The sequence below is a fragment of the Hermetia illucens genome, chromosome 3 (assembly GCF_905115235.1).
Source record: "Hermetia illucens chromosome 3, iHerIll2.2.curated.20191125, whole genome shotgun sequence".
Lineage (NCBI taxonomy): Eukaryota > Metazoa > Arthropoda > Insecta > Diptera > Stratiomyidae > Hermetia > Hermetia illucens.
This window is the reverse complement of record NC_051851.1, coordinates 124,763,354-124,786,311: the sequence shown is the minus strand read 5'-3', so window position 1 is coordinate 124,786,311 and position 22,958 is coordinate 124,763,354. Positions and strand designations below refer to the sequence as shown.

The 22,958-nt window shown below is 39.3% G+C and overlaps 1 protein-coding gene across 1 annotated transcript in view; it reads left to right on the top strand.

Moving 5' to 3' along the window:
- LOC119652125 (dynein heavy chain 7, axonemal) overlaps positions 1-22,958 on the top strand; it is a 49,790-nt gene that overhangs the window by 12,158 nt on the left and 14,674 nt on the right. Inside the window, exons 8-21 of the mRNA XM_038056064.1 lie at positions 51-463; positions 6,615-6,768; positions 6,821-6,952; positions 7,013-7,489; positions 7,544-8,083; positions 8,154-8,300; positions 8,361-8,807; positions 14,480-14,593; positions 14,655-16,171; positions 16,248-17,034; positions 17,096-17,278; positions 17,336-17,682; positions 17,738-18,473; positions 18,525-18,628. Coding sequence (XP_037911992.1) covers positions 51-463; positions 6,615-6,768; positions 6,821-6,952; positions 7,013-7,489; positions 7,544-8,083; positions 8,154-8,300; positions 8,361-8,807; positions 14,480-14,593; positions 14,655-16,171; positions 16,248-17,034; positions 17,096-17,278; positions 17,336-17,682; positions 17,738-18,473; positions 18,525-18,628 — 6,098 coding nt within the window. The remainder of the gene's footprint in view (positions 1-50; positions 464-6,614; positions 6,769-6,820; positions 6,953-7,012; positions 7,490-7,543; positions 8,084-8,153; positions 8,301-8,360; positions 8,808-14,479; positions 14,594-14,654; positions 16,172-16,247; positions 17,035-17,095; positions 17,279-17,335; positions 17,683-17,737; positions 18,474-18,524; positions 18,629-22,958) is intronic.

Here is a 22,958-nt window from a genome sequence, read left to right as displayed (position 1 = left end):
CATTCTAAACTGTTGTTTCTAAAATCCAATAAGGGTATTTTTAATTGCAGATAAATGAACAAATTGAAGGCTTCAAAGTCCACATGGATATTATCAGTACTCTGGGTAATCCAGGAATGAAGGAGCGCCATTGGGAACAAGTGTCTGAAATAATTGGCTTCCCCATTCAAGTTTCACCGGAGCTTACTCTAGAGAAAATTATTGAGTACCAGTTGGAGGAGTATATTCCCAAGTTTGAAACGATCTCAGAAAGTGCAACGAAAGAGAATAATTTGGAGAAGGCAATGATCAAGATGGTTGCTGAATGGGAAGAAATGTCATTTACTATCAACCCGTATAGAGATACAGGGACATATATTCTTTCCGCTATCGATGATATCCAGGTTCTTCTTGACGATCAAATTATCAAAACGCAAACAATGAAGAGCTCACCTTATATAAAACCGTTTGAAGCTGATATTCTGTAAGTAGACGATCAATCAAGTAATTAATATTGAAAAATATTGGCTTGAGGAAGCTGTGGGACGCATGGGCTATTATATATGGCTTGCCACAACAGCATGACCCCTCTCGACTTCTTTGGAAATCTATGCATCTAATAAACGACTAACTTACTTACTAACTTACATTCCCTATTCACGCTATCTAAAGTTTTCTCGAAATTGATGAAGGACAGACGATATGGTTGATGATAATGCTTTTAAAAATCATGACTAAACATTTAAAATAATTTTATTTTTTTAAGAAATTGTTAAAATTGATTGAGACGATATTATGACAAATCGTACGATCCACCATGCAACGATTAGGTTTTTCGTCCTTGGTGGTTGAGGGGAAAGAGTCAATATGGTAATGTTTCTTGTCTGCTTCGTGTTTCTGGGCCCCATTAAAAAATACTTGAATATCTCTAATTTCGTTCCTATAAGTGCAAAGAAGTCCTAATGTTCCGGTGATCCATGGGTAGCTCTAAAAATGAACAATTTCTTAACGGGAGGGGCTTAGTTAGTTTAGACTTTGGAATATCGTTCCTTATGGCTTAATTTGCTTATTACGCATGTTACGACAGTTCACTTGGTTGAATGCCTGGTTCAATTGTGGTTGTATGATAGGATAGGCTCTGCATTAAGATATGTATAATCAATACTACATTGTAAAGGCAAAAAAGCAACGTCTCTTCAAATTAGTTGATCCTGTGCAAATTTAAGTGTAGATTCCATTTAGTAGGGGAGCAGTCTGATATCTTTTTCATAAAAAGTCGATTTCCTTTGTGGGTCATAGAGGCGTTAACCACACCTTTGCGCCACTTATACCGTTTACGGAAAATTTGTTTCAGCTTTAAGCAGGACCTCCTGAGTAGTCTAAACACCTCCGCTATTCTTTTCCACGTGTTTCAAAAGCTACATGGAATATATAATTTCGGTGGCGTAGCTAGCAATGAAGGTTTTGCCTTTTTGTAATGTGTGATCTATATTTTTTACCTTCGGTATTTGGCTCGTACGCTTTAAAGATTGATTGATCAGTGACCGAGACAGGTGTCGACGATGGCTTGGAACTTTCAATTAAGGGTGGAGGCTATTTTTCATGCGTTGCCCTCTTATAACAGGAGAGCACAGATTCTAGCTCGATGTTGGTGTTGAGATACCTTGAATTCTAAATTTTGTGCAAAACAACAAAGGCGAATTTAGTTCTATTGATGAATAGGGAGACATCAAGTTGGCAGAAATAACGCTACCAAGGTATACAAATACATAGCTCACGCCTTCAATGCTTTCCTAATTGACGTAGATAGGAAGAACGCAATAACCTGTCAAATTGGTAATTTTGATTTTGCTGGTCTTTACCTTCAATTTGATTGTTTGTCTCCTCTAAAAACAAAAAAACATTTTCACTAGCGAAGGAGACCAGGTCGCTATTTTATTCTTCTAATCTTTCACAATTAGAGCCATTTGGCCAAAGTTCGTCACTCGTCCAGAGAACCATAGATATCAGCTTTGTCGAATTCTAGCACTGAGCAAGACGAGAAACAGTCGTTAAAGTATGCATATTTGTAGAAATCAAGGTGTCTGCGAAAAGATATCATGGTTCATTGCGCTTTTGTATATATTCCGGTCGAGACAACATGAAAAATGTTTTAAATGAAAAGAAGAAATGGTATCGGTGGTAGAAAGCAACTCTGTCGGGCTTTGCCATCTGCCTTTCTCGAATTTTTCTAATGATCTGATCTCAAATCACAGACGACCCTATTGTTTATAGGTGAGGGTTTCGATGTGGCCCTTCCTGCGTGCTAGAATTATTATAGTTTTACAATAGCAGGGGAACACCCGTGATTTTAATGATCATCAATTTCTTCCACTGCTTGGAGAAAATATCAAATTTTTACGATTTTCAAGTAAATGGAAACCACATGGACTATAAGGTAGAGTTTTGTGGGGATTTTACTTTGCTTACGTGCGTTAAGCCAGATTCTTTGACTTCTGTTTGAGGAAGCAATCGCATATTATACTGGGTGCCCATTTCATTCACAGGAGATATAACGTCATCAAATGTTACACGATTGAGAACTGTGATGAATGTCTTCTTCCATTCATTAAGCGGCTCATTATCATTGACTAGAAGCCTACCTTTAAAGTCTTTGATTCAATTACAGAAAGGCCTATAAAAAACTGCAAACCCTTTCGTGATGCGATATACGCTACTAAAATCGTAACTATTTACACTAACCTTCCTTATTGACCAGCGCGATTGTAAATTCCTTTTGCAATGGTAAATGCTTCACTGCACTTCATGAATCGGAGCTCAGGGCCACTCGCAGCGATCATTAGATCATTAGATCAATTTCTTATGCTCGTCAATTCACGTCCATGTTTCCTTTGGTGGCTTGGCCATTGACATTTCTTTAAGATGTGATTGATAACTTGAGTAACACAGAGAAAAGACGATGGCGATCTATTGCATATGAATATTATCTGGCAGCCATTTTAAATTATAGTTCCTATCGCTAAAAAGATAATTCACTGTGGAGCAACAGCTGGATCTTGAAATCAGCGAATGTTGTTAAGGTTGGAGGCATTGGAACTTTTTATCAGGCGAAGGCAAGCGATCATCTCTTTCGAGGCTCATATTAGTGTCCCATTTGGTATGCACTTTTACGAAAAAAAACCCCTTCCCCATCTTATTCGAAAGGCCTCTTTATATATTGCAAAATAACTTTCTGGTAGGCGCTGTACTCGAAAAACAAGCAAACAATGTTGAGGCGGTGGTAAACCAGAAATTCACAAACTATTCACCTTTGTCGTTACGGTTCCCAAGACCGTGTTTCTGCATCATATGCACGACAAAGATATTACTAGAACCCATTTTGGCATTACAGCCGTCGCACACGGAGGCAATGTTGTTTGTAGGAAACCTCTCCTGAATAGACTCTCCGCCTTATTTTCACTAATGACGGAAATCACTTCTATGGCGCAATCTAACAATACTCTCAAAGACCGTTTTTGAAAGAAAAACTAAGTGTTTGAAATTATTAGCATTTGAAATTTCAACCAAATTCAAACAGAAAGAAAAGCCCGCGCCTTGTTGTGTGACGTCACAACTCGAGTAAACAAACTTCAGTTAAGGCAGTTATTCATAAAAATATAAATCTGTCAAAATTAATTGGTCGTGTGAAATGCCAAGAAGGACGATAAAATGTTGTTTCATGCCATGTTACACAAATAACCCCATAAGAACCCCGCCAAAAGATTTTTTTGGCTGTTCCGAAAGGAGATTTTTGGAAGAAATGGATTGCTATCGTCCGACGGAATCCCGATTCTTTGGGGTCAGGTTTAAATTGTGAAGATTATTTCAATCTGGGTTAATATTTTTTAAACTTTAACTCCAATGTTAATTGATAATATACGATTGCGTTAGAATTTTGTGTCACTATTATTCAAGTTCAAATTAAGTTACAAGAGAAGACATACCGCAGAATATTCAACTGGAACAAGGTCCGAATCCCGCTCAGTGCAAATCCATTTTGCGTACGTTTTATCGTCTCCTAAAGATGGCAGAATTTACCATTATGCCGGAGCGTAAAGTAAATTTCCGCTTTAATTTCCCACTTTTTTATTAAAAACATTGATTACATGAAAACTAACAAGTAACAAACATTAAACCGAATGCTCTCGCGTAGATAAATTGCTCGCTTAATGACGTCACATGAAATGGTAGCCAATCACCGCGTTTGCTATTCTGCCTTGTGAGAATTCAATTTTTAAACCATTATAATTAATAAATGACCGTTCCTAATTGGTTTTTTTTAATGAATATGAGATTTGGCAGGTCAAATTCCTATCTCGGCGTAAAAGAAACATATAGTCATTTTCTAACGCGGGGAATCTATTGCGTGTATTTGCTCATAAAAAGTATTCCTTTTCTCTATGTCGAAAATCTATATTGGCGTCTATCACTTTACGAATTGAAGTCAACATCTTCCATCTTCCAGTCATTTAACGCCAGAATAATTAATCTGTGCATATTAAGAAAATAGTGTCCGGATAACTGAGTGGTTAGAGCACAAGGCTGTCGTACGGAAGGTCGCGGTTCAAATCTCGCTAGCGGCAGTGGGATTTGTATCGTGATTTGAGGTCGGATACCAGTCGACTCAGCTGTGAATGAGTACCTGAGTCAAATCAGGGGCATAATCTCGGGCGAGCGTAATGCTGACCACATTGCCTCCTACAGTGTTCCCTAGTGTACCGTTACGGTCTTGAATGAAGTGCTCTAACACACTTCAAGGCCCTGATCCAATATGGATTGTTGTGCCAACGATTATTATTAAAATCCCCAAGTATGATTTTGATATCATATCTGGGGCAGGCTTCGAGGGTGCGTTCTACTGCCTCGTAGAAGGTATCCTTCTCCGACTCTGCAGTCTCCTCTGTAGGGGCGTGAACGTTAATGAGGCTTATATTTCTGAATTTGCCTCGCAAGCGCAGAGTGTATAGCCGTTCGCTTATGTTTTAAAAACCGATAACAGCAGGTTTAATTTTTTGGCTAACTAAGAAACCTACTCCGAGCACATGGTTTACTGGATGGCTACTACAATATATGTTGTTGTGACTTTTGTCCAGGAAAGTGGTCCCTGTCCAACGCATCTTCTGCAACGCTATTACATCAGCCCTATATTGGGACAGGCTTGGCAGCTCCAGCTCTGTTACATGAGAAAATGCGTAAATCGTTATTCTGTTTTTCGTTGCCGGGTTCGTCGTTGTGTAGTCAATCCAGTCCGGGGCTTCTTTTGTGGCTTCGTAACAGGTTGTTCTCCGCGTAGGGTTGCCGGTCCTACCCAGCACCCAACCTGGAGGACCAGTTGGTACAATTTGTCCCGTTTTTAGGCGCGGGAGACTCGCCTTCATCCTTCTCCTTCTGCAGCTTTTCATTAAGAAAGAGTTCCCAGCCGTTACCATGTGGCGGTGGAGATAGGGTTTGGTAGTAGAGCTGTTAGTGTTGGTTCAGCAGGCGTTTCCCAGGTTTTATGCTTCATCGTGGGTACAAATCCACGTTTTGCCTTGGAACCTATACTACCACATATCTTTCACCCAACGTTTAATTGGTTTCTACATATTGTTGTGTCGTTGCTCTGTACTTCTTTTCTTTCATTTGGTAGTTTTAGTTTTCTGCCGAACTTCGATTCTATTGCTATTCTGGTCTGGCCCAATTTTAAATTTGGGTTTAAGTACTGGTGGAGCAGCTAGAAAGCGAGAGGTGTCATGAAAACGTAACGATTCTAAAAAAAGTCAAGCGACGACGGCTTTACGGTTTCTTACCAGGGCAGAGGCAAATCGTCAGACACTGCCTCACCTCTGCCCTGGGAACAGCGTGACCGTAGCGGCTCGCGGATGTTGAATGCTCCGCTAGGAGCAGAGGTGAGGCAGCGTCTGACGATTTGCCTCTGCCCTGGTAAGAAACCGTAAAGCCGTCGTCGCTTGACTTTTTTTAAAAGTTTGGGTGCAAGCCCTAAGCGAGGAGTCCGTGGACCAGGAAAGAGGGAGTAAGTTGCTCCCCATTTGGTCCGGTCCTGCATTAAGTTGATGCGGACTTAGGACCCCATCATTCTCAAAACGAACGATTCTATTTCTATTCTTATTTTATATTAGAGGAGCAAATGAAACAAGCGTGAAGTAGAAGTTAATACTTCACTTCTACTGGAAAGTCTTATTGAAATGGTAAGAAGTTGCCGTGCTCAAATAAAATTTTGAAAGCTCCTTCAAATCGGAAATAGGCCTAGTGTAGTACTTATCAAGATTCAATTCATAGCAGAAGCTTCGTACCTAATAGTAACGTTAGATTTCTGTAACTGAAATAGATAAATTAACAGTTCAATACCCACTATTTACTTGCTTCCTAAAGCTCCAAAGTTATAATTCTAAAGTGCTGTTGTCGTTTTTCATTAAAATACCGCCAGTAAATCCAAGTCTCATATTACCAATCACTTGTTTTGTACAGCTCCATTAACAAAAGGTTCTAATATTTGGGGACTAATGACAATGGTCCCCCCTCCACAGTAAACTGGGACCTTACCTATAGAATCAATAAAAAATACAAAAATACTTATTTTTCTTATCACAATTTAGGCAGTGGGAAGCAAAATTAGTTTTACTTCAAGATATCCTTGACGATTGGTTGCGCGTGCAAGCAACTTGGATGTATCTGGAGCCTATTTTTTCAAGTCCCGATATTCAGCAGCAAATGCCAGAGGAAGGAAGAAGGTTTAGTGCTGTAGACAAGGTAACATACGGTATCAGTTTACACTAAGGCATCTAATGAACAATTGTTTTAGATTTGGAAAGATATAATGAAGCAAGCGTTCGGCGATTCAAAAGTTATGTCTGTGGTGGAAATCGAAAAAATGTCGGAAAAGTTGAAAAAGGCCTTCAATTTGTTGGAAGTAATTCAAAAGGGATTGAATGCTGTAGGAAAATGTTCTTTTTATATTATATTGACTTTAAATATAATTGAAAATGAATTTCAGTATCTGGAGAAAAAACGATTATATTTCCCAAGATTCTTCTTCTTGTCCAATGATGAACTTTTGGAAATTCTCTCAGAAACGAAAGATCCAACTCGAGTACAACCTCATTTGAAGAAGTGTTTCGAAGGCATCGCTACCCTTAATTTCACTGAGTCATTGGATGTGACAATGATGCGATCAAGTGAACGAGAAGAAATTGAATTAGTCGATGTTATATCTACAGCCAAAGCTCGAGGACAAGTTGAGAAGTGGCTACTTGAGCTAGAAATTGATATGAAAAAATCAGTTCACCATAAAATTGAGTGTGCGTTCGATGATTATCCGAAAAGGCTGAGGCATGAGTGGGTACTTGTATGGCCTGGCCAGACAGTGCAAGCTATATCACTTGCTTATTGGACGCTGGAAATAACCAGAGGTTTTGCCATGCCCAATGCAAAAGATGAACTTGCGAAATATTTAGAAACATGCAAAAATCAGGTTTGATTCCTTATTCAGCAAATCTTTATCGATTTTCATCCATTTGGTTTTCAGATTAACAAAATTGTCGATCTTGTTCGTGGGGATCTTAATGCTCAAAACCGAATAACATTGGGAGCCTTAGTAGTGTTAGATGTGCACGCCCGAGATGTTTTGGCTGAGCTAGTGGAAAAGAGTGTGACAGAAGAAACGGATTTTCAATGGTTATGTCAACTGCGCTATTATTGGGAAGAACAAAATCTTGCAACCAGGATGATCAATTGTACTTTAATGTATGGTTACGAATATCTTGGAAATACTTTCCGTCTTGTTGTAACGCCACTTACTGATCGGTGCTATCGGACTTTATTCGGAGCTCTTCATCTGCATTTGGGTGGAGCACCGGAAGGGCCAGCAGGCACTGGTAAAACGGAGACCACAAAAGATTTGGCGAAAGCTGTGGCGAAACAGTGTGTAGTATTCAATTGTTCTGATGGTCTAGATTATATTGCGTTGGGAAAGTTCTTTAAAGGATTAGCATCGTGCGGAGCTTGGTCATGTTTTGATGAATTCAACCGAATCGATTTGGAAGTGTTGTCGGTTGTGGCACAACAGGTGAATTTGAATTACCACCAGTTTATGTTAGTAACTTTAAAACGTTTCAATGTACTTGCTTTTGACGTAGATTTTAACTATTCAACGGGGCATAAACTCAGGCAATCCCACATTGGTGTTCGAAGGGACAACTCTAACTTTAGACCCAACTTGTGCTGTATTCATTACGATGAATCCAGGATATGCAGGACGTTCTGAATTACCAGACAATTTGAAAGTATTAATTCTCCTACTGAAAATGTGATTTTGTTATTATATAATTTGGTTTGATTTTCAGGCGTTGTTCCGTTCAGTGGCTATGATGGTACCAGACTATGCACTTATTGCTGAAATTGAATTATATTCATATGGATTCCAAAATGCAAAACCTCTCGCTATTAAAATTGTTGCCACATATCGACTATGCTCTGAACAATTAAGCACGCAATCCCATTATGATTACGGAATGCGAGCGGTGAAGTCAGTTTTGAAAGCAGCTGGAGCTTTGAAATTAAGATACAGAAATGAGTTAGAAGATATATTGGTATTGCGTTCTATTACGGACGTGAATCTGCCGAAATTTTTGAATCAAGATGTTCCCTTGTTCCAAGGAATAACTGCTGATTTGTTCCCAGGGGTTGTACTACCGACTCCCGATTATGTGTTGTTTAACGAGGCTGTAGAATTTACTTGTCGGAATAATAATAAACAATGTACCAAATTCTTCCTTGAAAAAGTTCAACAAGTAAGTATACATTGTATATTGTATACATATATAAACATTCTGAAAAAGCAAGGTTTGGGATGAATTCAAATGCAACTCTTAGTGTTACGATAGCACGTTTAAAGATAGATCGAGGTCGAGACGATAATATCAAAGAGGATATTTTGGACTATATTAGACTTTTCGCTATGAAAATCTGGCAGTGCAGTTGTTATTACAACATTGTTTAGTATGGTCAATGAACGCCTTTTGATGTACGAGCGTGCGACCTGCCACAAAGGGCAGGTATCCAGATAATTCCGTCTTTTTTATTGCAGTCCTAGCAGCCAAGTTATTAAATGATATGTACCTCTAAGTGTAGCATTATAACGTGAAATGATTGCAAAGGAGATAAATCGAGTCTTGTCATACCGTGGTTAACGGCTCTAGCCTGGTGGCGTTATTGTTTTTGTTTATTTCAAACTTTTACAGATCTTTTTCCATTACAAATGGAATAGATGCAGCGTCAAAAAATAAAAGGTTATATAGATCTGTCGAATATTATATTTCCCTCCTTTCCTAGAGAATGAGCGCAAGTAATGACAAATCGTTTTTTTCTTCGGCCAAGCAGGTAGGCAGATCACATCTAATAAGTACTCCCGTGATAATGGCTGAACAATTCTAAAGATGAACTTTTGGCTGAAATTACATCCAGTTGGCATTGACTGAGCAACAACTCCTGACGACACCAGGAAAAGTTTAGTTGAGTTTCAACTGATTGAATTCATCAAAAAATTCTAATTCCAATGAATTGTCTACATAAAAAACTGGATTCCGCTCGTCGCAGTATCTTTGACAAAACAAAAACATACATACATACTCGTACTTATATGCATATATAGAATCTGTCTATTCTCGAACGTATCTCCAATTACCGCCGCAGCAAACTGAACTCTTTCATAGCTTGAGATCGTAATGATCGAGCTACGATGGTGGAGTGAAAAGTTTCCGGCCCGATTAAGGAATGACGCTAGAATGTACCAATTTTCACTGGTATTCTATAAGTCTCTTCCTGACTAGCTTGTTAACGAACTTTCGCTTCGATTGCTCTGTTAGTATACGCTTGGAAGCTTATTGAAGAAGACAGATTCAACACTGAAAGACTTTTCTCCATGATATTCAACAGTCAAACAGTGAGATTCTGAATTTGAAAAATATCGCACGAGCACTGATGATGCATCAAATTCAGAACGCCCCGTTGAGTTCACGACTGTAGAAATGATTGAAAAAATCATAAAATCATGTGAGAGGATCGCAGATTAGAAGCAAATCAGATAACCGAGACAACTGGAACGTCAACATGAATGTTTTCGCATAGGTTCGACTCCCAACGGCCTTAGATGTTTGAATTCGTTTTGTATTTGTTGTTGCTGTGAGCTTATCACTTACACAGCATCAAATGTAGTGATAGTGAAAGGAGTGAACCGAAAAACTGTTTCGGTTGCGAATTTGGCACTATACAAGGGAAATTACGGGATATTTTCGCATAGATTTATAACTGTGGATGAAATTTGGGTTCACCATTACACTCCTGAAACCAAACAGCAGCAAAACCTTGGATTGAATAGGTGAACCAACGCCAAAGAAAGTAAAAACGATTTTTTCGGTGACTAAAGTTATGGCGACATTTTTTGGGAATGCAAAAGGAATTATCTTCATCGATTATATTCAAAAGGCTAAAACACGAGGCTGTTGCAGCATTTGGATAATGAAGTGCGAAAAAAACGACCGCATCTGGTTTCTCCTTGACAACGCACACGTCGATCGTTGCAATAGTTAAAATCAATGAGTTAAACTTCGAATTGTTCTCCCATGCACAATATTCATTAGCTTTAGTTCCCAGCGACTATCATTTGTTTCCTTACCTCAAAAAATGGTACGAAGCTAAAAAGTTTGGGAATAATGAGGAGGTGAGGATGATTCACATATGAGCCCATTATGAAAAATGTCTTCATGGAGATCCAGCAAAAAACTTAAATGGAAAAACCCACAAAATAAGATATTTTTCTTTACCACCCCCGAATCTTTTCACCCAGCCATGGTATTTGTAATTAAGCTACAACTTATCGAAAGGCTGTATCATGAAGCTCCTTATCTGTGGGGCAGTTTTCAAATCTTTGGTTAGTGCAAGCCGACCTACTTCCATCAGAAAAGCGATATATGATCACATTAGTTTCGGATGTCACCATCATTAATAGCAGGGCAGGAGGACATACCCTATGATCAAAAAGAACTGGAAAATTATAAATAAAACAAAAATGATTTAATTTTCAGGTAGATTGGTTTTCTCTCCTTCAAAATAACATCCATTTGAAGCAACCCTCGTGCGCCAGTGCTTCAGTCACTTATCCATATACCGCTAGTAGGCCATCAAAGGGATGGCCTTTAACTTTCTCGACGTATCCTTTTTTTCGGCCGGATCTTCGAAGCGGAATTCGGACGATTGTTGGCTTGCCTCCATATCAAACTCGTAGACCCACGTTTTATCACCAGTAATTATTCATTATTCGCTTCAGAAGTCATTCCTTCAGCAACCACCTTTCGATGTTGTTTTCGAACGAAATTTAGGTTGGGAGGTTTCGGTATAAAGTTAACCAGCTGAGTTCGGAAATGAGGATTTCCACTGAATTAATATCCATTTTGAAAGTCATCAAAATAACTCAGCAAAATTGCTACAATCACATACTTTCTTCATGCCTCTAAATGCTTGTAAACAGGCAATCGAAATACGACAGTTTTACAGCAGTTGATGATACCCTATATGTTTCCTACATAGCGAGATCCCACATATTATGGACTCCTGAACCTGGACTCTGTGAACACTCTTAAAAACTGCACAGCGCATTTGCAGAATCCTGCATCACGTAGAATTTTCGACGTCGGGTATGTCCAATTAAATTAAACAACTCCTTTATGTACAAAGACTGTGAACTTGTATTTCGGGTAAACTGCTTGAAAGAAAAGAAACTTTTTGCTAACACCCTAAGTCACCAGTCATACCGGTCACAGTCATAATCAAAACGTTGACAAATCGCTAGCCTCTCAATCTCGTTGCCTGGGTTCGAACCCAGTCGTCATGGATGTTTAGCAATAAATTAAATTAGTTTATTTAAAACACAAAAAAGATTAACTTTATCACAATACTTTAATCACTTTCTGAATTAGGGCATTCCAACTGGGATCTTTGTGTTTCGTGTGTTCGCCGCCGCGGTTGGGAACAGAAGAGACCGGCTTATTTCCATGCGGTCCTTACTGTCCCAACCAACGGCATTTTTCCACCGCTAATTCTCCACTCCCCGGTGCGTTCCGAAAATGAGCGAGTGGAGAGTTTCGCGCCATCAACCCGTCCGCATCCGCAACATTCGAAATAAATTTCGAATGCTGCAGATCCTGCCGCGCCACAGATGTTTGTGCTTGTCTCGTTGCCGTGAGCTTATCACTTATATGTGTATTATATGTGAAGATAATGAAACTCAGGCGCAGTCTCACTGAAAAATAATAACACCAAATAGATTTTATGGATATCCTATACTTCGTAGAGAAGTCTATAAGAGACGTATATATCTTTAGTCTGAGTCTGCTCGTCTCCTTCTCCATGTGTAGAGCTATTTGGTCAAGGTCCATGACTCGGTGATAGAACAAAAAGATGAGGGAGAAGAAAAAATGCAACCCTGGCGGACCCCACTTTGGATTTGAATTCCTCTCAGATTTTACTTAAGTGCACCACGTGGTATTTTATGGGGCGCCGATAAGTCGCTCTAATACTAGCTATTAGTTCCTCCGGAATGCACCTCCTTGTTCATACTGTCGAAAGCTTTTTCAAATTCGATGAAAAGCCGTTCGAGCAGGGATGTAAACTTCATACACGGCTCCATAATAATCCGAAGGGTGTTGACGTGGCTGGTACAAGCGGATGAACAACGAAAACCAGCCTGGTCTCTGTCGATCAAACCTTTGACGTATTCTTTGATAGGTTCCAAGCAGAGAGGATGCTAATACTATTTCAGTTGTCGCACTCAAGAAGGCTGCCTTTCTTTGGAATCAGATCCCTTTCTTCCATTCACATGGAGAGATTACAGATTCTCAGGATTTGCACAGAGAGGCCGTGAAGGTCGTGGGTTTTACTCCGCTTGAGCGGCATGGAATGTTGATGTGAAAGATAATTTCATTTCTGTTTGGAGGGGAAATTCGTTTCCGCATGTTGCGATGGCTTTCCATATCAGCTCAAGAGGTGGATGAAAAGCTGAGAGCTAGCATCCCTCACGGGAACATAAAAAGAAAGGCTTACAAGTACCTGGAAGCTCTTTCGTGATCCCGTATACGATGGCGAAATCGTTGTTCTTTACGGTAGCTTCTGCTTCCCTTATCAACCCAATGGTGGAACTCCTTTTGTCACGGTGTATGCTACCCTGTGTTTTCTCGTAGTTTTTCACGAAAAATAAGTTGCAGCACATCGCCACTCACAGCCATCAACAGAACTATCAGCACTTTACGTCCACCAATCTGCTTCCATGTCTCCGCAGTAAATCAGGTCCTGCAACATTCTTCTGGGATGCAGTTGACAATTTCATCCGCATTAGAGACAAAGACACTTTTGATTTCTGCCTAATGCTTATCAATATTCTCGAGCGGGTTGTTTAAAGTTTGTATCCTTTGTAAAGGAAAAAGTGTTCCCATGACGGACGACAGCCGCATAGTGGATTTCGAACAGACGCAGAAAGAAAGGAAGGAAACAAACCGTTAAATGATAGTTCCTTTCGAAGCGGGTGTCAGTACGGTCACTCATCACGATCACATTGTCACCTGAACTGCATGAAGTTTCTCATAGGAAGCCTCTTTTTTCTCTATACAGGAAATCTCCGTTGATGTGTAGTACTGTACAATTGTGATGCTACCAGCAACTGGTTTTCAGGTCATAAGAGCGCACTACTAGTTTTTCCAGAATATAAAATCACGGGAGAGCTTTCCAGAGTCTAGCTTATATCGCTAAGATTCTCGTTCATGTTGGAGAAATTAATCGTTCTAGGGAACCTCGATACCAATCATAATCTGTTTTCGATAGCCAAAGGTCAGTGCATATCGGGGGCCCATGCTCAGCCGGACTTTATGACGCTGCTTTCAAAAGTGGCTCACCACTTGATTTGTACCAGAGACAATATAACTTTTAATGGGGCCTTGTGCATTGCTATGCGCTCAGAAAAATATTCCCCCGAAGCGCCTGTGTAACTGGTTTGATGGCGATTTATTGAAGCAGTGGTAATTATAAGGTGTGCTCAGTGTTTGAAAAAGTGATGCAACCAGGTGGATGCAATTTGCAGAAACCTACAAATCTCACTATAATAATATTGATGCGTACACTGTTTACTTATTTGGGATTTATATGTTTCCGCGCGAACACAATTATTTAGGGGTTTTATAACTATGCCAGGAGTCGAATGTTAAAAGTTGCTGCCATTGTAGTCAACACCTTATTCGAAATATCAAAGATTATACAAAAAAAAATATTGAAAATTATGTGGAAGGTATCACATATTTATAATAAATACAGAAAATCATTTTAACGAATAATTTCTTAGCGAATAAAGTGTAATACAATATTCATCGTACTATTTATAACAAACAGGTGGAAATATATCTACATTGTTTTGTTTCAGCTATATGAAATGATAGTCGTACGTCATGGATTAATGATAGTGGGTTTACCATTTGGAGGCAAGACCACAGCATACCGAATTCTCGCCGATGCGCTTGGTTACATAGAAGAGAAGGTTAACTTACATTTAATGCTCACTTAAATAACATTAACAAAATCTTTTCGCCTACTTAAAGGGTGGCGACGAACATAAAGCAATCTATGCTGTAATGAACCCCAAAGCCATAACAATGGGACAGCTTTACGGTCAATTTGACCCCGTGTCGCATGAATGGAGTGACGGCGTTTTGGCTGTTACTTATCGCCAATTCGCCACGTCTACAACACTCGAAAGGAAATGGCTTATATTTGATGGTCCTGTCGATGCAATCTGGATTGAAAATATGAACACTGTTCTGGATGATAACAAAAAGCTGTGCCTGATGTCGGGAGAAATCATTCAACTGGCTCCGACTACGAATTTAATATTCGAACCAATGGATTTGGAAGTGGCGTCACCTGCTACTGTGTCTCGATGCGGTATGATTTATATGGAGCCTTCGTCCCTCGGGTGGGAGCCTCTAGTTACCTCGTGGAAGAATACATTACCTGAAGCTTTCCACTCGGTTAACAAACAATTGATTTCAAGTCTTTTTCAAAGATTCTGTCCATTATTATTATGGCTCATTCGGAAAGGTGGCCTGAAAGAGATGATGCCCACATCGGATACTAATTTAGTTGTGTCCTTAATGAATATCTTCGATTGTTTCTTGGATGACTATTATGACGAGAAATATGTTAAAGGACTATCTGATTTGGACGTGAGAGCTCAACTGGAAGGAGTATTCTTTTTTTCGTGTATTTGGGGGTTGGGAGGGCCTCTGGACAATGAAAGTCGAGAAATATTTTCAGAATTGTTCCGAGGACTACTTGAAAAGAATTTTCCGGAAAGCTTGTATGAATTCTACCATATTCCGAATGACTTACATGTGGCGAATATGTCGAAGCCCTTCATTTTTCCTTTGCCTAAGGGTGGGACGGTATTTGATTATCGTTTCATTAAAGAAGGAAAAGGAAAGTGGAAACCGTGGGCAGATGAGGTTGCTTCGGCTCCACCTATACCGAGAGATATGCCAGTAAATCAAATCATTATAACAACGAATGAAACAGTACGAATGAGTGCTCTTCTCGACTTATTGGTTCGTCATGGAAAATCGCTCATGCTGGTTGGTCCAACGGGGACAGGAAAAAGTTCTTATGCGATTGAATATCTTCTGAAAAAAGTTGATACTGAAACTTATAAGCCACTTTTTATAAATTTCTCAGCCCAAACCTCGGCAAATCAAACACAGGATATTATAATGTCGAAACTGGATAAACGAAGGAAAGGGGTGTTTGGTCCGCCGTTGAAGAAGAAATGTGTAATCTTTGTAGACGATATATCAATGCCACTGAAAGAAACTTATGGCGCTCAACCTCCTATTGAACTGCTACGGATGATGTTAGATCACTGGATGTGGTATGATCGCAAGGAAGTGGTTCCGCTAAAGTTGGTGGATGTGCAAATGATGTGCGCAATGGGTCCACCTTCCACTGGAAATACGGTTACTCAGCGCTTCCAACGGCACTTCAATACACTCTCGATTGATGAATTTAGCGATGACATTTTGAAGACAATATTCGGAAAAATTGTTTTATGGCATTTAGATACACGGTAACTACTTTTTTTACTCATATCTAACAATTTTTTAAGGAGTGAACCATAATTTATTTATTTCTGATGATTACAGTGGGTTTTCGAAAGAATTCGATCCGTGTATCGACGAGATAGTAAACGCAACTCTAGGGATCTACAACAAGTCGCGATTGAATCTTCTGCCTACTCCCGCAAAATGTCATTACCTTTTCAATTTGCGGGACTTCTCACGAGTTATACAAGGAGTTTTATTATCTGTTCCAGAAGCTACAGAGGATCTTAATTCCATGCGCCGACTATGGACTCACGAGATACTCCGGGTATATGGAGATCGATTAGTGGACGATAATGATCGCCAATGGCTTTTTGAAGCAATTTGTGAAGAGATCGATACCAATCTGAATTCAAATGCAATTATGTTACTGGAAAGGTTTAAAGAGCCGGGAAATCCGTTGACTGAGGGCGATCTACGTAAATTAATTTATTGTGATTTCACAAATCCCAAGGCGGACACCAGGAATTATCTAGAAGTTCAAGATTTAGAAGAATTGCGATCCGTGGTTGAAGCTTACTTAGTAGAGTTCAACAATATGTCGAAGAAACCTATGAACCTAGTTCTATTTCGATTCGCTATTGAACATTTATCAAGAATTTGTCGAATCATCAAGCAACCGCGAAGTCACGCTCTATTGGTTGGAGTAGGTGGATCTGGAAGGCAGAGTTTAACCAGATTAGCTTCACATATCTCGGATTATGAATTGTTTCAAGTCGAGATCACCAGACAGTATGGAACCTATGAATGGCATGAGGATGTTAAGACAATTTTAAGAAAAGTTAGCTCTTCCGAGTTACATGGAGTTTTTCTATTCACAGATGTTCAGGTAAACTTCTACTTGAATTACATTGTTTTCAATAGGTCAGTTTCTATTTTGATAAATTCAGATCAAATCCGAATCTTTTCTCGAGGATATAAGCAACCTTCTGAATTCTGGTGAAGTGCCGAATATTTTCACTAACGAAGAAAAAATCGAACTCTGTGAAAAAATGCGACAAATTGATCGTCAAAGGGACAAATCGGTCCAAACCGATGGAAGTCCTGTTGCCTTGTTTAATTTCTTCGTACAAGTAAATGTTTTCCTCTTTATTCTTTGGGATGCTTATTAAATAACAAATTTCATACAGGTTTGTAAGGAGCAGCTTCACATTGTTCTTTCCATGTCTCCAATTGGAGATTATTTCAGAATGCGCGTTCGGAAGTTCCCCTCAATAATTAATTGTTGTACCATAGACTGGTTTCAGCCGTGGCCTGATGATGCTTTACTGGCTGTTTCAAGCAGGTTTTTAGCTTCCGAGAAACTTACAAATAAGGAGAGAACGGCTGCTATCGACATGTGCATGGAATTTCATACTTCTACACAGGATCTCTCTGAGAAATTCTACTTAAGGTTGAGGAGACGAAATTATGTGACGCCAACTTCCTATCTTGAATTAATTCAAACTTTCAAAAGTCTGCTAAGCGAAAAGCGAGAGTAAGTACTTAAACAATGACCTAGACTCTTGATATGCTAAGAAGTTTTCTTCTAGACATGTGATCCAAGCTAGAGAACGCTATCTGACAGGAATTAAGCAGTTGGAAATTGCAGCACAACAAATCGGAGTGATGCAAGAGCAGTTAGAATCTTTACAACCGAAGCTAAAGGTTGCAGCTGAAACAGTGGCTGAACAGGTTGCAAAGGTACAAGCAGATAGCGAGGTGGCCGCCACCCAGAGGGAGCAAGTAAAACTTGATGAATTAGCGGCAAAGGAACAAGCTGCGATGGCAGAAGAGATTAAGAGCGAATGCGATGCAAAGTTAGAAGAGGCGATGCCTGTATTGAATGCTGCTTTAGCCGCTCTGAACACATTGACGCCGCAAGATATAACAATTGTTCGAACAATGAAAAGTCCGCCAATGGGTGTGCGCATCGTGATGGAAGGAATTTGCATTCTGAAGGATGTTAAACCTCAAAAAGTTCCAGCACCTTCCGGAGTTGGTTTCGTTGAGGATTATTGGGGACCATCTCAGCGTGTACTTGGCGATATGAAGTTTTTAGACAGCTTATTGAAATATGATAAAGACAACATACCTCCGAGGATAATTCAAAAATTACAGGAACGAGTGTTAAATAATGAAAGTTTTGATCCAGATCGAGTTAAAACGGCTTCAACGGCTGCCGAAGGGCTTTGCCGTTGGATTATTGCAATTACTAAATATGATGTGGTAGCTAAAGTAGTTGCTCCGAAAAAAGCTGCGCTTGCGGAAGCTGAGGCGCAGTATAATGTACGTGAACAAATCTAGAATAACAGAATATATGATTGATTATAATTCCAGACTGCTATGGCCCTCTTAAATGAGAAACTAGACCAGTTGGCACGGGTTGAAGCTAATTTGGCTGAAATACAGAAGATTTTGGAGGAACAACAAAAGCAGTTTGAGTAAGTTTTCATAGAATATTTCACTATATTTAATTCATAGCATCTGGATGTCGCAAGAGCTGTGGATGACCTGATTTCTTTTATCGGCCGTCGTGATAGTTGCATTCAACCTGAACTTTTGCAACTAGCAATTGCTCCAATAAGCGAGGTTACTTCCAGAGTTTAACTTTTGCAATAAACGTATGATGTTAGGCAGAGCCAAAATTATCATCCAGGTTGACTAGAGGCAAACACAAGTAGAAAGCTATTCTAGAGTCGGAAAAATGAAAATTGATCATGCCGGTTCGCAAGCACCTAAATACCGCTTAACACATGTTTTTTTGCCTCTGTGCAAGCCAAATTGGAGAAGGTGGATGGGTCCTTTTGACACTTAAGCTCCTCATACGTTCTATACAGAAATAACGTGGCTCGCACTATGATGGATCTGTGGTGTCTATCTGTTGAAATTCAGCCCCGGGAATTGATCAGGAAAGAATTGCATTCAGAGCCATGATCGAGTTTGATGGAGTTTCTTTCAATATCTATAATAGCCTGAAATGGAATTTTTTTTTCTCTTAAATTGTTAGGATTCTCCATCGTTATCCGGGGGATAAATTACGATGAGGTTGAAGGTCCGGACTGCTCTTTAGGTTTACCAAGATGTTGATAGGTGAAAACAGGGTCTGATTCACCTACTAGCATTCTTCTTGTTCTTCAGTCTTTATCCCGTCCAAAAACGGGGTAGTTAACCTTGATCGGTTGAGGCTTTCAAATCATCATCCAGCGCATCAAGCCATCGTTGCTTCGGCCGTCCTTTCGTCGATTCCCATCGAATTTGATGTTCAGACTATACCATCGAAGATATCTTTCTCGCAATTATTCCACGATCGATGCAGTCTCATATTGATCGCGGATATCCTCATTTTGGATATGACCAAGGCGTGTTACGCCACTGGTCCTACTCAACATTTTTGTCTCCGTTACCGCAAGATTCCGTTCATTGCCTTTTATAGTAGGCCAACACTCAGAACCATAGAGGGCGACAGAGAGGACGACATTGTGGCAAATTTTGGGTCTGATACATAGAACACCAGTTGTGGAACTCTATTTCATCCAGCATGGGCTTATGAGTGAAGGAATTTCAGGGATCGTCAAAAATTCTGTTTTATTTATATTAAATCTGAGAGTGTGTTGCATGAGGCGAACATTTCTTTTTTGAACAAGTAGCTCGATATCAGCCAAAGAAACGTCATCTGCATAAAGCAGTGTATAGGGTCCTGAACGTTGGATGTTCTGTTTAACAATGTTCATAACAAGAACAAAGAGGAATGGTGAGAGATGGCTTCCTTGGTGAACAGCGACAGAGACACGAAACGGATGGCATTTGAAGATTCTGCTGGACAACCTTTCTTTTTCCATATTGGAACTGTGGTACTTTCTTGCCAGTCAGATGGTGTTCTACCTTTCTGAATAACCCTGGTGAAGATTCACTGAGCCACAGTGTTCGGTCCCAGCTCTCCGCTTTCCAGAGCTGAGATGTGAAATCGTCAAGTCCTGTTGCTTTCCTCGATTTCATTCGTTTTATTGCTTTCTCGACTTCACTGGCGGGGACAGGTGGAATTGTTCGAAATATCGGCACTGCTGAATAAATTCTTCCGTTAAAATCTTTTCGAAATATTCCCGGCTTCTATCCGTCGCGGCTCGTCGGTCGGTAAACAAAGTACCGTTCTTATCATCAACGCAACGGCTTTTGGCAACTCGATGCAAATCTCTCTCGCATGCTCGTCAATTTGCCAGTTGGGCTCATTTACTCATATTCAAAATTTGCCAATTAGAATCATCTACTAATAATCATGAGTGAATGTTATTACTGCTTTCGACTTTCTAATCCTGATTTTTGAACATGGTTACATTTGCTTGCACCTCGTCCTAAAGCTCGCTCAAATGACTAGAAGAAAAAATTTAAGGGTCTTTCTGAAGAACGATGTGCCAAAAATTAAAATCCAAGAGCTAATCAATGGTGAGGTATTCCATATTCCTTATCATTGCTGTTTATAAAATTAAACAGTTGTGGTTGTATTTGCACCTGTCGGTCATTTTTGAGCTTCTACGCAGGTGGGCATAATTCTTTCAACATAGGAATTTTTCCATATATTTTAATTTCACAACTGATTTTTTCACGTTACCGTTATGTTTTTGAAAGTGTTTTTTTCATGTTATCAAGAATGTTAGGAACGATTCCTACAGATAATACGTTCCCTAGTTGCGCGCTCTAGCAGTTTTATTGAGTGAGAAAATTATTTAAATAGCGGCCATAATTATTTCAACAAAAATATTTTGATACAAATTTTATGTAAAAGACAAAAAAAAAAAAAAAGAAAAACAAATTCAACAATATTTTAGTCAAATTTAAATAAATTCATCTATTCATTGACCATTTAGTATTTAGAACTTGTAATCGTTTGAGTACGGCTTTTACTAAATTGATTGAAACAGAGTCTTAGATACTTCGAATTTCAGCAATTGTTTATTTAGGTTGGGGCTTAGCGAAGGCCAATTCAATGTTTGGATTCCGATTCCATTAAGTAAATTTTCACCATCTTTTTTTGTGCCATTATCCTGTTGAAGTCATTTTTATTTAGCAATCTGTCACCAAATGGGATTGCATTGCCATTTTGTATTGGAGTATAATGATTCTGTGGCAGATTGTTGTCAGTTATAGGAACTCAATCTCCACTCTCATAACTCCTAAAACATGATCGAATCGCCACCATGTTTTGCCTTTGCTTTACAACTATTAGCTTTCACAATGGTCGTATGTGCTGCTTTCTACGCTGACGTTAACGTTAGAGCGGACAAATAGGGAATTTATTATTTTTACTGTTATTTAGGAATCTTTCCTAACATTCTTCATAATAACATGAAAAAAATAAATGTTAACGTGAAAAAATCAGTTGCAAAGTTAACATTTTTGGAAAAATTCCTATATTGAAATAATTATGCCAACCTCTGTATGTTGCGTTCATTAGGGTTTGCAATGTGTTTTTTTCGGTGTTATATACTTTGGGAAGAATCTCTCTTTAGGTTTGGAATTTTTGATCAGATATGAAAAGATAGCTCTTAATCCATTGAACAATCGTCAACAAAGATCCTTCTGATATATTCAGATGAAACATTTAGGGTTGATCTTATTCTCTGCTTGTAAGTATCCTTTCCTTTGGAGGCAAATCTGTTTACATACGATTGAGTAACAACAAGGGTTGATATTGACTACTTTTTACGTTAGTCTTTTAACATTATTTACGACAAGTTGCCCAGTTTTATCTTTTCCCAATCGCATTGACCGATAGATAGTTTCTTAATATTTGAAATCGATATAAAAGGTACAGGAGTGAACCTTTCCTAACAAAGTTAATCTCAAGATGCTTATCCAAGAGTGGAGTTTTGGATGACTAATCCTAACGAAGTAAGCAATATCACTATCAGTGACAGCGGTCTGCTGCGAACTGTTAAGGTTTATTATAATTTTGGGTGTTGGTCGGTTACCAAAGACAATGAATTCCACCTCGCAGTAATGGAGACATACGCGATCAATATGTGGTAGCAAATATCGTGGAGAAATAGCGAGAAAGGCGTCTTCGATGCTATGCTAATGAAATGAGAACTCACTAGCCAAGAAGGGCCTTAACATCGAAATCAATGGGAAACCACCCAAGATCAATCGAAACAGCGCTGGCTTGATACGCTAGATGGGAATTTAAAAACCTTTCGACTCCACTCGGACCAAGGCTGTGGGTGAGAAAAGTGGAACCTCAATCTTGACTTTGTTTATTGTGACTTTCATTGATTGAAGAATACCTCAACAATCGCATCTGAGGTAAAGCCAGCAAGGGACCCAGTTATTGTTACATCGAAGTAAGAAATTTTGTGCGTGGATGCAACAAATTTATCGTATTCGAGAGCTAAACATTCCGGTAGATATCGTAATCATAAAGAATGTTTTCTGGTAACTTTGCTCATGTATTGAGGAATGGTGAAGGAACTCCAAGGCATTTCAAATTTGTAGGCAGAGAAATCCTGCTTCTTGCAAATGGCGCATTATATGCCATACTTAGGTGAGTAATTAATCATTGCATTCTAGGAAAAATGTGTGAAAACCGTGATTAGACCTAGTGAACTTTAATTTAAATTTAAAATAATTTCGATTCAATAAATGTCCAACGGCGCAACAACCGGTATCCGATCTAGGCCTAGTTTAGTCAGGAACTGCAGATATCCCGGTTTTGCGCTGAAGTCTACCAATTCGATACGCCTAAAAGCTCTTTGGAGTCCTGGCCTATGCCATCGATCT